Source organism: Chaetodon trifascialis, chromosome 1 (genome assembly GCF_039877785.1).
Source record: "Chaetodon trifascialis isolate fChaTrf1 chromosome 1, fChaTrf1.hap1, whole genome shotgun sequence".
Lineage (NCBI taxonomy): Eukaryota > Metazoa > Chordata > Actinopteri > Chaetodontiformes > Chaetodontidae > Chaetodon > Chaetodon trifascialis.
In genome coordinates, this window is record NC_092056.1 from 13,026,039 (window position 1) to 13,040,131 (window position 14,093).

General features: G+C 42.7%; 1 protein-coding gene across 3 annotated transcripts in view; it reads left to right on the forward strand.

Annotated features, from left to right (window-relative positions):
• The window catches only part of syt7b (synaptotagmin VIIb), a 92,751-nt gene that overhangs the window by 61,105 nt on the left and 17,553 nt on the right, over positions 1-14,093 (forward strand). For 2 of the 3 annotated variants that reach the window (XM_070977064.1, XM_070977225.1), the window contains 3 exons: positions 112-312; positions 4,899-5,246; positions 9,524-9,646. In XM_070977064.1, the coding sequence (XP_070833165.1) occupies positions 112-312; positions 4,899-5,246; positions 9,524-9,646 (672 nt within the window). The remainder of the gene's footprint in view (positions 1-111; positions 313-4,898; positions 5,247-9,523; positions 9,647-14,093) is intronic. The other variant, XM_070977143.1, reaches the window with a different exon arrangement.

Genomic DNA, 14,093 nt, shown 5'->3' on the forward strand with positions numbered 1-14,093 from the left:
CCGGTTCTGTACGTCTGTGCGTCTGTCTCTCTTCCTTGTATCTTCTCCTGGTCCTTTCTTTCTGTCTGTCCGTGTTTCTTTGTGTCCGATCGACGCCACTGTTCCTCCCAGTGGGGCTGTGGATAAGGGTGGGCAGGGCGGTGCTGGACCCTCGCCAGGGGCCAGTGACAGCGGGGGTGGTGCTTGCTCTGGGACTGGGGCAGGGCCCAGTCGCAGTGACAGCGTTCGGAGCATGGTGACGGGGGGCAGCAAGGCCGGGCGCTGGCAGACGGTCCAGAGCCACATGCATGCCGGAGGCCTACGGTTTAGCAAGTGAGTGGCGCATGGTGACAGGGGGCACGCATGAGGGGCTTCAGTGGGCACAACAACAGCATGGTGTGGATATCAAAGAAGAGTCTGAGTTTGTAAAACGATCATGAATGGCATTGTTGCATGGACATCATCAGAAGCTATGTCTGACGGTGAAAATAATGTAAGGCACGGCTGGAAGAGAAGCCAGCTGCTTTGCCGAATGTACCTGTGATGCATGAGTAACTGCTGGTTGAAGGCTCTCGACTGCAGAGAGCTCCGTCACTCATAAACAAATACTATTTTTATGTCAGCTGCCAACCTTCCGCCAGCTGTTGTCAGGACAGTCTCAGACAAAGTGAATCCACAAAGCCATACAGTTCCTCTGCAGGCTCCAATTTACTGAGGTCTGTGACAGTTTTGAGAATTTCAAACGAAACAGATGCTCACAGAAAATCTTCAAAAAGGGCGTGCTCGCTCATCTGAAGTAACAGCTTTTAGATTCAGAGAGGGCTCTTGCATAAACAGAAAGAGAGTTTTATTAGGCCAGTGATACAAATAAAACCCTTTCATGTAACAAATGCATTGTCATTTTCACCAAAGTCCACTGTGTATCAACCTCAGCCAATCAAGTTCCTAGTAGCAATCACACAGTCTTTCTAACCGTTACGTTAAGTGATGCTTTTATCGAATTAACTCAAAGATAAAATTAAAGTTTGAAATTGTTACTGCTGGTGCTCTAGTCCAGTGGTTCCCAACCCTTTTTTTGGCTTGTGTTCCCTCAAAGCAAAAGAGTATCTACTTGGGACCCCTCATGGTAGATTAGATGGTAGATTATTTGCAATCAAATTACGATTTTTTGATCTCTGAAAAGGTGACAGCATCGAGTATTTCACAAAGGAAGAGCGATGATAAGAAAAGATGACAAAAAACATTTTTGTGTTGACACAATATGTTTTTAATCCAATCCTTTTAATCATCTCAGGACCACAAAGATTTAGTTTACGACACCTCTGGGGGCTCCCTCCCACCAGGTTTGGAACCGCTGCTCCAGTCAATCCTCCAGTCAGACAACCTTCAAGGAGCAGAAGTAAGGAAATGGCTGCGGAGAAACATTTAGTGAGACAAAAGAATCCAAAGTCTTACCGTCATCACTTCCTGATCTCCAGCTGTGCTGAGATTTAAACGTATGCTCACAAGCAGCAATGAGATCAGAGCCAAGAACAAAACTGTATAAATGCTTTGAATTCAAATAGTTTTCTCTCCCATATTTATTGAGTTGGATGTGGAAATTGGAAAACAAATGGTGGTTGGTGCTTGGCATGTGCATGTTTATGGAAAATATAAGCAGCACATTGAAGAGTCAATGAATGATAACTATAAGATCTCTGAATGGTAATCGTCAAACAGTCTTTTGCACTGTGTCATCCAAAAGGTTCATTCAGTATATCGAGAGCAAAATACAGTGTGCCATTCATCCATTCATCAGTCACACATTCATTGTTAGCCAGCTTTGAATTTATAATACTGTCCTTGTTATGATGCAGAAGATAGAAACAAGAGAAAACTGCCTCCAGATCAGATGTTTCCCTCTTGACTGGACGTAATAAACTGTCTCCACACATGATGTACACATGATGAACACATGGTCATCGGGCATGTTTGACTGGTTTTCTTAAAGCTTTAAACAAATCTTATAATAATAATAATAATAATAATAATACTCACTCCTGTCACTCTTCTGTTTTGCTCCCTTTTTACTCCTCCTTTCGGATCTACCTGTATTTCCATTTCTCCTCTGGAATTGGTTTCTATTTTTGGGCATTAACCTCTCCTCCTCTCTGCCCCCCCCCCCCCCCCCCCCCCCCCCCCCCCCACTCTACACTGTTGGTAATTCTTTTTCTCGCTCTGACTCTGTCTCCTTGTTTTTCACCCTCCTCAATTTTCCTTAATTACAAAATCTGACCCTCTCAGTCAGTAATAGGATACAGCCGATAAAGAGGGCTCACGCTCAGGGCTTATGAATGAAGATGTACAGTACCTGAAAGCACAAGCAGATCCAACAACTGAGGGAATCACAGAGGAACGGACTGTGCTGTAGAGCTTTGGAACTTTTTGAGTAAATTCATTCAGGATTAAATTCTTTGGCAAATGTGTGACGCTGAACAGACTGGCAAAATTTATTAGCACATGGACTGGCTCCCAGATGTCTGGCCCAGTGCCACCATGAATCCAGAAGCCAGATGCATTGATGTATCATGATGTCAGTTATGATGCCATGCTCGTGTGCACCACAGAGATTTCTACATGTGTCACTGGACCTTGACTTGGCTGTACCAGCGCTGCAGTGTTTGCTTTATATGCTCAGATGTTCAAATAACAGTAGCTTCTTTGTGAAGTATTGTTACGCTTTCATACACTTCCTTTTATTTTTCTAGCATTTCATTTCACCTCCGACCATCAGTCCTCATGGCACATGACATGTCTTCACCTGAGGAAAGATGCATCATGTGAACTGAAATGTTTATGCACATATAAAATAAAAAATATATAATGTAAAGAAAGGTAGATCAAAGAGAGATAATATCTGACCTCCAGGTTTTTGGTTCTTAAGATCGAGATTTTTGTTGTTGTGGTGTTGTGACTTGAACCTATATAGTGTTTCAGCTTATTTGAGCATGAAGTCGACTAGAATGAGGTCCGAATGTGAGTGCATGCAGCCAGGAAATATTCTGACATTTTTCATACAGAGTGGCAAAGCGTGAGCAGCTTCTGTTTGTGGAAGTATCTTCCCCCACTGTAAATAATATTGCCAGTTTTCTTTTAATGATGTCCTTAATGTTTCTCAACAGAGTCTGTTGGATGATCTTTGCCATAATGTGGTTTGTTATGACCATTAAAACTAATTATCCCCACTCAAATGTTTCTTTGAAATCCTGACTTTTCCGTCAGTTTGTTATGGCAGATGGCTTCTAAATACTGCAAAACTCAATAGCCTCAGCTGCAGCTGCTATGGGGAAGAGGTGTGAATCACCAACACTTTCTTGTTCCTTTTGGGAACAAAACACAGCGCCAAAATTGCCCAAGTCACCCAAAACTGAACTGATTTAAACTGAATAATACTAAAGCACTTGCCTTCAATGGCACACAGAAACTTTTGAAGCTCCTCGACTCGATATTTCTCATCAAAATGCACCTGACAGGTCATGGTTAACTTCTCTATTTAGCTTTTTATGTACACAGGTTCGTACCTCTGACTTTTTATCAAATAACCAGATGTTTTCTGAATGCACTTGCTCATCTTTTGTACTTATCATTCAAGCTGGAGTTTCATCAGAGCCTTGGAAGTGCCCCGACTACCAGTTGCCCAACGTTATCGGTGCAGAAAATAAACAAGACTTTCACTTCTGCAACCCTAAATGCCTAAAATGCCCTCTCGCCACAACTCTATAACACTCCTACTCAACGGAAATCCAGCAAATGACTTTTATACATTAATTCACATTTATTCAGTTAAAATATTATGCACAAGTAAATAAACATTCTCATCAAAGCCTGTCCTCAGGAAATACCTAATGGTGTGCAATGTGTGAGTGTGTATGAGAGAAAGAGTGCATGCAGGATTGCATGTATATGAGCTCTGTCTTGTATTTACTTGATCCAGCATTGCTCTGCTCCTCAGGGGGCTTGTCTCCTGGCTCTCCAGCAGAGTTAGAGCCGAGTTAATGCTGAAGAGCGCCGCTAACACAACTCAAGTCCAGGCAGTAAATCCTCCCTCACAGCATTAGCTTTCAGACGGAGCTGTTTAGCACAAGCTTACAGTTATCAGGCAGGCCAGTGATTGAAGGGAGGATAAGGGGTGAAGCACTATTACATGATTGTAAGAGTAGCAGACCGGTAATTAGAGAGCAGGCTTAAAGAGTAGTGATTGGAGGTGGTATGGAGAAAGATTGATGTGAGAGCTGGGGGTGCAGAAAAGACAAATAGACAGGGGAGTCAGAGCTGTTGAGCTCAGAGGCACAAAGGTAAAGGGGAAGAGTGGGGGGAAACATGGCAGGAGCAGACAGAGAAAGACACGGTGGAAACAAAAGGCATCAAGGCAAGAGGGTGGATGAAGGTCATGGGTAATTAGGGAGTGGTGTTAATGTACAGAAGCAATTTAGCTTGATACTTAACTTCAGCTGCATGTTTACATGCTACATGCCAGCCCACCCACATACTCATACACTGTCACACAGCAGAAGCTTGAAATCCTGCAGTTGTTTTTATAGAGATGTTTAAGGGTAATCTGACAACTGTTCTTCTTTCTCTCCCTCCTTCACCGATCTTCAGTATTGTGTGTTCTCTCTTGATCCTCTCTCTTTGATATTCACTGCGAAGACTGTGTTCAATCTGCGCTGTATCTATATATGTTTTTGCCATTTTTATCCTCTGCGCCTTCCTTTTGATATCAACACGATCATGTGTTAACACATTTATTTTCATACTTTCATCTTTTCTCAATCCTCTCCAAACGACGTGCCATGCCACATGTCCCTCCTGTTATCTCTAACTCCGATGTCTTCCTTGTTGTATCCATCTCTTTCCTTGGTGCTCCCATGTCTGCTCAGTTTTGGGGATGCTTCCCTCTCGTCTGCCTCCACCCTGGAGCACATCCCGTCCTCAGCAGTGGCCCGCCCTCGGCCCCTGGTCCGGCAGCAGAGCCTCCAACAGCCCCTCACTCACCAGCCCCCTCCGGGTCCAAACGACCCCCCAGTCACCTCTCAAAGCCTGGGCCAGCTACACACTGGCCCAGGCGGTGGGGGCCACCGTGGGGGCCCGCGCGGGGTCCGGGGGAGTCCGGCTGGAGCCTCCCGGTACAGAGGAGGCGGAGCAGGCCGATCGAGGTCAAATCCTGGCAGCTGGGATCACATGGTGGAGCAGATCCGCAACAGAGGGCTGGACGTCAAGTCGTTCTTGTAAGTGTCATGAAGTTTTCTACTCTGTGAAATGTTGCATCAAGAAAGCTTGCAGCCTGGTGTCACAGCAAAGGGTGTAACAGACCAGATCTGTTGAGGAAAGTGTGTCAGTGTCACAGTTTGCTTCATCTAGGTGTGAAAAGTGCACGTGTGTATTGAAATTGCAGTACCAGCAGGGTGTGGTAATGATGGGAGCACAGGATGGACACAATATAAAGACTGCATATGGAGGTCAGGATGGATGGATGGGCTAAACACAGGGCTTTCACACAGGAGACTGCGGTTTGTTTCTGATGTGAAACCAGCAGTCAGCATTGACTGTTTTAAGAAAGTAGCCATTTTAACTCACCTAAACCCTAAACTGTATGCCCGGTGGAAATCTGCAGTCTGTTGGAGTGAACTGTGTCAGTTTTGAAAGTGTAACTAGATGTTTTTTTATTTTATTGTTGCTAACTGGACCGCAGAATGACATGTCACACCCAGGCAAGGTGAAACGTGACACTGATATGGTGGACTGGTGGGTGTATTACACGCTTTGACGTGATACCAGATTGCAACAGAGGACACAAAAATTGTTGAGTGAATGCTGCTCTTATTATCAGAGTACAGTGTGCATTACATCCTGATGCTATCTGCTACACTGCTGACCTGCTGTATACAAGGGGTGGAACACAATCTAATGTGATCCTCTACAGTAGACTGGCAGTGAATTCTACCTTTGCAAAAAAAATCCAAAATTTTTGAGGTTGTGCCAGAGATGATTCAAGTCAACTCATGTTGTTTGGGATGCTGATGTATGTGTCAGTTGTGACAGATTTTACTACATCATGCACATCATCTGCATAATGCTGAAAAGTCATGTTAGTGCAACAGGCATCAGTAGGTCACGTTGTCTTCTCTCAGGCACACGAGAACCTGCGTGAGGATGCTGCGTAGTGATTTTTGGAAGACCTGTCAGTCCTTGTTTACCTTTGTTTTATTGTGTGTTGGTGTGTGTATTTTGTTGTGCGTGCATGCGTTTGTGTAAAGCAGACTCCTGCACCGCTGAATGCGGAGGTGTGGATATACCATATGAATATATTACCATATATTTGGACAAGTGTATTGTATATTGTTGTCAATACCTACAGTAGCAACTCCAGAAGGTCTTTAGAAAACCAAGATAGGCTGATAAACAATAGAAAAAACTTAACCTGAGTACATGATAAAATAAGCTTAACCCTTAATAAAATATTATTTCACACTTCTCAAAAATCTTTTTGTTTTTCTTCGTCAACATTCTTCCGAATCATCTGCTACGCAGTACGATTGGTTTGCTAAAGCCACTGATTGCTTGAGATACTGAGCACAAAGAGCTCTCCTCCTCCTCCTGCTTGACTTGAATGATAGATTGCAGATGATGCGCTCCACAAAGCAGCCTCATGTAAAGCCCCCCCGCCCACCCCCTCCAGACCATGTACATAGACACTCACACACATCCACACACGCAGCTCTACACTCCTGCACTTTTTGCGTGTCTTCCCATTAACAGTGTCTCCAGGCCAGTGACCTCACTGCCTATGTGAATCATCATTCAAATAAGGCTCGGCATATATATAGGGAGGTGGTATCGCCCATCGTCCCTCTCCTCATGAATCTCACCAGACCAAACACGTCAGTTGTTGACCCCGGGGCGGGGGTGGGGGGTGGGAACACACTGTTGGGGGTGGGAATATCATGCGTTTGTGATCAGTGGGGTATGAACAACCAAATGCAGCAGTTGCACCTTCCACGTGTGTCCCTGCCTGACACACAGTGTGGCAACTCAGCCACCCCACTTACATTTCAGATCAATACAGCTGCCGTAGGTGGTAATGATTTCAGGACCCTCTGGTTGGAGTGCGCGTGTCTTTTTTGGTCATCTATACAAATCCGTTCACCTTATTGATGGGCATCATGTTGCTACTGTTTACACATCCCCAGTGGTCCACTGTCTCTCAAGTGCTAATGTGTTCCCTCTCCATGTCGATATTGCTTCAACAAACAGCCTCTTGTTAAAGAGGGAATGGATGACAGAAATGCATGCAGGCTGGGAAAATAAAGTGTGAGATATGGAGGGATGAGAGGAAGATGGTCCAGGAAAAGTGAGAAGAAACAGATAAAAAATGATGAAAAATACCATGCAGGCAAAAAACCCAACATTTTCATCCAGTAGATATTTGTTTATACTGTGTGTACAATTCCACACTTGTATCCAGTTCTGCCATTGTGTCTGGCTCATCGTTGCAAGACTTAACCCTTTACATTTTGAGAGAAGTTTTAATCATTGTTTCATATTGACACACTCATTTGTATTCTTTCAAACTATTTCAATAAATATTAACATGTCATCTCATCTCACAGCCTGGTCAAGCCAGCGTTCAAACCAACGCAGCTACTAATCCACAAAATAAAGATATGAAAGTAAGAGATGCAAGAAATGAGAAAAGTTATGTTTGAATTGCCCTTTAAGAAATTACTGTGGTAAAGAAAATACACAAGTGTTGTCCTTGGATGTTAGAGGCTGTATAAAGAGGAAAAGAGCACAAGAAGCAGAGAAAAAAAAAAGAGAAGCCGAATAGTGTACAGTATGATCCTATGTGGGTTGTTATTTCGTGACTGTGAGTTACAAGGTTAGTTGTGGGCAAATAATCATTTGTTAAGGTCACTGTTTGCATGGCCCCCCGAATTCACGCTGCAGCATACTTCAGTAAGATGTAATTTAAATGACTTCAGGCTTGTTTAGAGGGAGAATAATAGCTGCAAATCAACATGATATGTTTCCTTGTTATGGCCACCTCAATTTTCATGGATTTCTTTCCCTTTTTCTTTATTTCCCCCCTTTTTTCTGCATGTCATTTCAATTGCCTCCATTTCTCCCCCTCTGAAACAATCCCAACCCTTCTTTCAGGCTTTTGCTTTTCGATTTTGCGTGTTTGTTTTTTCTAGCAAACAGGTAACGGAACATGATAACAACATCATTGGCATTAATGGCGCTCATTTTAGTCAAACACATTTCTTTGACTATCAATAGTGGATTAAAAAAGAAACACTCATAAGAAATTGATTTCATGCCTGTATGTGTAAGAACATGCACTGTTCACTAATGCATGACATAACCTCATATACTGTAACAATAAATTATAAGGAAAAGCTCCTTATGGATGACAGGTCACATATGAAAAGTAGGCCTATAATGAATATCACTTGTATCATTCCCTGTATTTTGATTGAATATTGTCATAAAACAGTGATTAAAAGTGTATGAGGTACTCTAATATGATCCATGGAACATCATGCCAGTGTTAAAGAACTACAAAAAGAATCTGCCCAGCGTGTGAGAAATATATTGGCACCAAAATCATCTGTTTCTCCGGAAGAAACTGGTAGTGCTACAGCAAGTAATCACAGGCACAAAGCTTTATCCAAAATGTGTGAATAAGACTTAATAGTGATTCAAAGGCTGGGTGGCTTTTAATAGCACACTCTCCACCACACAGAGGTGGCGAAGGTAATGGTAAAGAAAAACAAGTTCCAGTGAACACATCTGTTTTCTTCTGACCTCTAATGAGGTCAATTTTGCTAATACAAGAAATGAGGCAGGCAGCTGAGGGCTGTGTGTTCATTTTTGGTGTAAAGGGCATCGCTGATGATGTTAACGACAGGTTAGATTTCTCATAATATGAAACTTCCAGCCATAAGATGAAACCATACTAACTTTGAGCTGCTTTGAAGTTTATTTTGTTGGCAATAACGTCATCACATGATCCATGTCAGTGTTAAAATATGCACATCAGAGCGTCACATGCAGTGAAAGAAACTGTAGGTTGCCTTTGTAGGTTATGGTTTGTTGGTGTTATGGTTTGTTGTGCATGTGCAATAAACTAATGAAATCCAATTTTTTTTCATGTTTTTGAAGTGTTCAATGATATTAACATTAAACCTACTATAAGGTGTCAGGTGTACAAAATTACAAGAAATGCATTCAGTATTGAGGAAGTGTTCGATTGATTAAGTCTATATTGTATTTTCACCTCACCCTGTAGCGCAGAGGGCTGGTTGAGCTGCACTGCCGTGTAACGTGTTGTGTAAACTGACCTCTCTCTCTCTCTCCCACTCTCTCTGTGTACATGAAATGAATGTGTGCTACGTGTGTTGCTGTGTCACTGCCTGTGTGTTTGTGCGCTTCGTGTGTCTCTGCGCCTATTTGTCGACATACCTGTGTGGTCTTGTGATGTCTTGTTCGTCTGTGTGTCCAGTGAGGGGAAGATGGTGGTTCTGTCTCTAGCAATCGGCCTGGCTGAACAGGATGACTTTGCCAACCTCCCAGATCTACAGGAAGCACCAGCAAGCAAAGAAAATGAAACCACGCCAGAAAAGAGGTAATGAGAGACAGAGAGAGGAATGATGTGAGCTCATTCAGCACAAAGATAAAATGCGTAGCTCAGGTAGCTGTTTGTCATAGTGGAGGGGTGGCTACATAATGATATAATGATGTGTAATTTAAAGTGCTGCAGGACTGTTCATGTCTGTTGTGTTGATGTAGTGGTCTACACTGTGGGGTGACCTGAAAGATTAATACTTGGTTGTCTGAAATGGTGAATTTTAATGTTACCCTTTAAAAACTGACTAAATGCTTAAAATGCCATTTATTATACTGCAGGATTAATATGAAGGGCAACACAGTCCAGGACTGACTGCACTTTTAATGCCAAACACAAAATTTTAATGTATTTCATTTGAAGGTATGTCATTTTAAAGAGGTCAATAGCATCTGGTGATGAATCTTGACTCCTGTTCGCCTGTGCTCAACAACCTTGGTCAAATTGACATTAAAAAAAAGAAAAATCTGGTTTTTGGCTGTTGTAAATCTGTAATAAATCTACCCGTCTGTCTACCTACGGACCTGACGACTCGCCTGTGCTCTGGCTGCACATGACCGGAGTCTTCCACAAAGCTAGTCAGATATATTTCTAAAGCTATAGTGAAGTAGTCGCACAAGAATGCCAGAAAAAGTGCAGCCAAAATTTCCCAATGCCAACATGCGACTAACAAGCTGTGAGTGCTAACAATAGCCATGTTTGTTGTGGCTGTTCATTATGATCATGGTCGGTGTTTTCTTACATGTGCGATAGTTGGATAATATTCATAATGACAACAATGCGTAGTCACCCTCTGAGTCAAAGAATGAGTGAGCGAGCGTGCAGCAACTGGCTCTCGTTCAGCCGCTAACACAGTAGCACAGAGCACACGCCCACATCAGTGAGCAGTAACTGTCAGGCCGGGTAGACGATTCAGCCTGAAGGACTAACAGGTACAGTTGTGACAATTAGTTTGGTGTTTATATAATTGTGGCTGATTTTAAAAAAGCTGTTTATTTATGTATCTATTAAAAGAACCAGTCTTCCATCTTCCCATTGCTCTCTTATGAATATTAAGGCAGTGAGTGTTCGTGTGTTTTCAGGGAGTGGCTTTAAGGGGGGCCTGAGCGTACTCTTGCTTGTTTCTCCAACGTTACCGACTCCAGCTTTAAATCCCTCACATTCACAGAAACAACACAAAGAACATGACCTTGGTGTTTTCAGCTCTGCCGCTGTTTACTGTTGTATTAGTTGGTTTTCTCTGCCTCTAACCAACATGTTGTTCTCTGACTTCCAGCACTGAACTAAACACTCAGTCAGTTTCCTTCTGTTTGTTCTGCTTTATGTTTTTTTTTTTCCTTTTGCATATCACCACATTTTCTTTCCAGTTTCACATTTTGTGTTCACTTCACTTCATCCAGACCTTTTGTGAGTCTCCTTGTCTGCAGCTCGTCACTGTTTGATCTGCGAGTCACCGGCACAGGAGAAGGGCACCCTCATTATTTCGACGTAAAGTTCCTCACATGAAACGTTCGTCTAAAAATACGCTAACCTCTCATCTACTAGTGATCCCAGAGCGGCTGTCAGAGACTAACACAGTCTCCCAGCTGGTGAACAAAGGACAAAACTGACTGCCCCCTTATCACATCACAGTGTTTGACTGATAATGTGCTTAACCCAGGGTTTTAACGCTAGCAAGCTGAGCATGAACCTGCTTATAAACATGTTTGATTGTTTTTCCAGAAATACTGCTTTTAAATTCCATTAAAATCCTAAAATGCACAGTTTTCTCTGCAGTGCATCCAAGTGTGCTGTTCTAACTAGGTCATCTATGAATTTCCGGTTGATGAAAAATAGTCTGCCTACGAGGAAAAAACGTATCTTTGGAAAGACACATTTGTCTTGTTTTTGATGTTATTGCATCAATCCTGTCCTTTTTTTATGCCTTTAAAATTTAATATAAAATGTCTAAGGGATAGTGAGGGGATGAGGACCGGCTTACCTCTTGCCCCCCATCATCCTCTCTCCCTCTCACTGTCTGGAGGTCTGTCAAGCACCTAACTCTAATCACAGCCAGCCAGCGAGCCTCTACCCCGAGGGGTCACGTGGGCCAAGTCGTCTAGTGTCCTTCCACAACTAATAACAGCTCTCCATCATCATCTCTGTCCGTCTCTCTGTCTCTGTGGTTACCCCGTAAGCTCTCTGCGCCCGTCTGCTGGCTCGCTCCTGGCCGTTTTCATGGAGCCCAGCGGACTGAGAACGATGGCGCAGGATGATCCGGCCCAGAATATATGTGACAAGACAGGACGCTGTCAGACAGTGAAAGAGAGACAGAAAGAATGGGAAACCTTTGCTCTCCGCTTTCTAGAGAAATATGCTACAAGATAAAAATAGACACTCCCATAGAGGTTTCTGTTGGTTTATTAATGAAATCAAATACAGCTCGCAGCACAAATATCTACAAACACCAGATCTGATAACAGAGAAATAATAGGATGAAAGCAAAAGCTGTGTGCGCTGTGTATTAGGTCAAATCTATATTTGTTCAGTGAATCCTTCTAAATATGGACAGTGAACAAGCAAGACCGAGTGGCACCCTGTCCTCATCCAACAGATTTGAGATATGCTGACATTTATAATTATCAACACATTTTTTTTCCTTTGTTATTTGTCCACTTTTGGGGCAGCAGAACAAGCAGTAAACACAACATTAATGTTGTTATGGCGAACATGTTTGCCTGTTCACTCAACCAGCAGACACAGAACAACATTCATTTGGAGTCATGTTTGTGTGATGAATGTCTAATATCGCTCTATTGTTAGCTCTGTTTTTGTCTCCACCAACTCACGAGAAAAATATTTTTCACCTGTTAAATGCCGCATTGTTTTCAATAGCACGTCCTTACCTCAGCTGCTTGGTGCTGAGCAGGTAGTGTACAGAAGGTTTTCCACTGAAATCCACAGCCTGCTGCTGCTGTAAACAAAAGCAGTGAGATTTAACCAAAACACCAAATCTGTGGGTTTTAAAACCAAAACAATTCTTTGTTGGTTCATCACTTCGGGCGATCTCTTTCACAGCATTTGATCCATTGTTGATATAAAAAAAAAAAAAAAAACTAATTAGTGCAGCTTTAATGTGTTTTTTGAATTCAATCAGTGGTCACTAATCTACATCACAGCTGCGGGGGAAGTTGTAGTCACTGACTTGAATCATAATTATATCATAAAACCTGTTTGCCTTGTTCAAAGGAAAATCTGGTTACACAAATGAGGAGATGCATGACTTGTGTATTCGTACTGCGGCTTTCTGAATCAGTAGTGATATACAGGCAGATACTGTTGTGGTGTGCACTCAGACGCTGAGAACTGCTCATCAAAGCTTGCAACATAACACTGAGACATGATCTATTTTTACCGCCTGTCACTCATCTAACACCTAAAACTAATTACTTGCAGAAGAGCCTGTTTTAGTCGGTGACAGCTGAACTCATGTGCGTATATGAGGGTGATAGTCAAATCATCCCCGAACAAATTTACACAGGTCATTATCGGCAGTGTGTTGTGAGAGAAGTTTAATGGTAATCTGTGATTTGGAGCAGCAGCAGCAGCAGCAGCAGCAGCAGCTCTAGTTGTTGCCTATAAAACTTCTTGTACTTATTACATCTTAGAGATAAAATCCCATAAGGCACCAATGCAGCTGTGATTACAGTGAATTATTGTCAAAGGACGCATTTTTGTTTCTCGCTGATCTGTTATCTACAGTCAAAGCCAGCGTTTTCACGCTCTGTGTTAAGTGAAAGGTCCTACGATCTCTTATGTGGAGCTTGTTGTTGTGTGAGTCAGTTTGGGTGACTGTGTTAAACTGGCCAAAGCCCTGCGGTGGACCGGACATAATCACCCACCTGCAGATAACTATGATGGAAGCTCTGAAGCCGTTTGCATTATTATCATCTCAGAAAGCTGCTGTTGCATGGAGGAGCTGCATCTTAATGAGCTCAGAGCCTTACCACACACAGAGACACAACAGGGAAATAAATATGAATAAACCCCAAAGAGCTTACTGGCCCCCGACAACTTCCACTCTGAACAATGAGTTTGTAAAAGCTGTAAAAACGTGCAACGGTGTCTGAAATGGAGCATGTCAAAGTCTGCTTCCATTCGGCACAAACCAGGAATACACTGTACCCACGCAGACTTTCACAGTTAATAAGTTTATGTCCTTCTAATTCACTGATACTGAGGTATAACAGTTGAAAACATAAAGCCCTGGTGTGGCATACGGGCCTTCAGTGTGGTTGACCATTCATAACCTTCAAATGAGAAACATGCTCCATTTTACCACAAAAAGTGTACACTTCAGAAGCTACGTGCTCCAGTGGGAGACAAACCTCGCAGACATCATCTGTGGAAAAATGCCACAAGAAATAAAAGAAGAATAAGTTTCCAAAGTCTAAACACTCAGAATGAA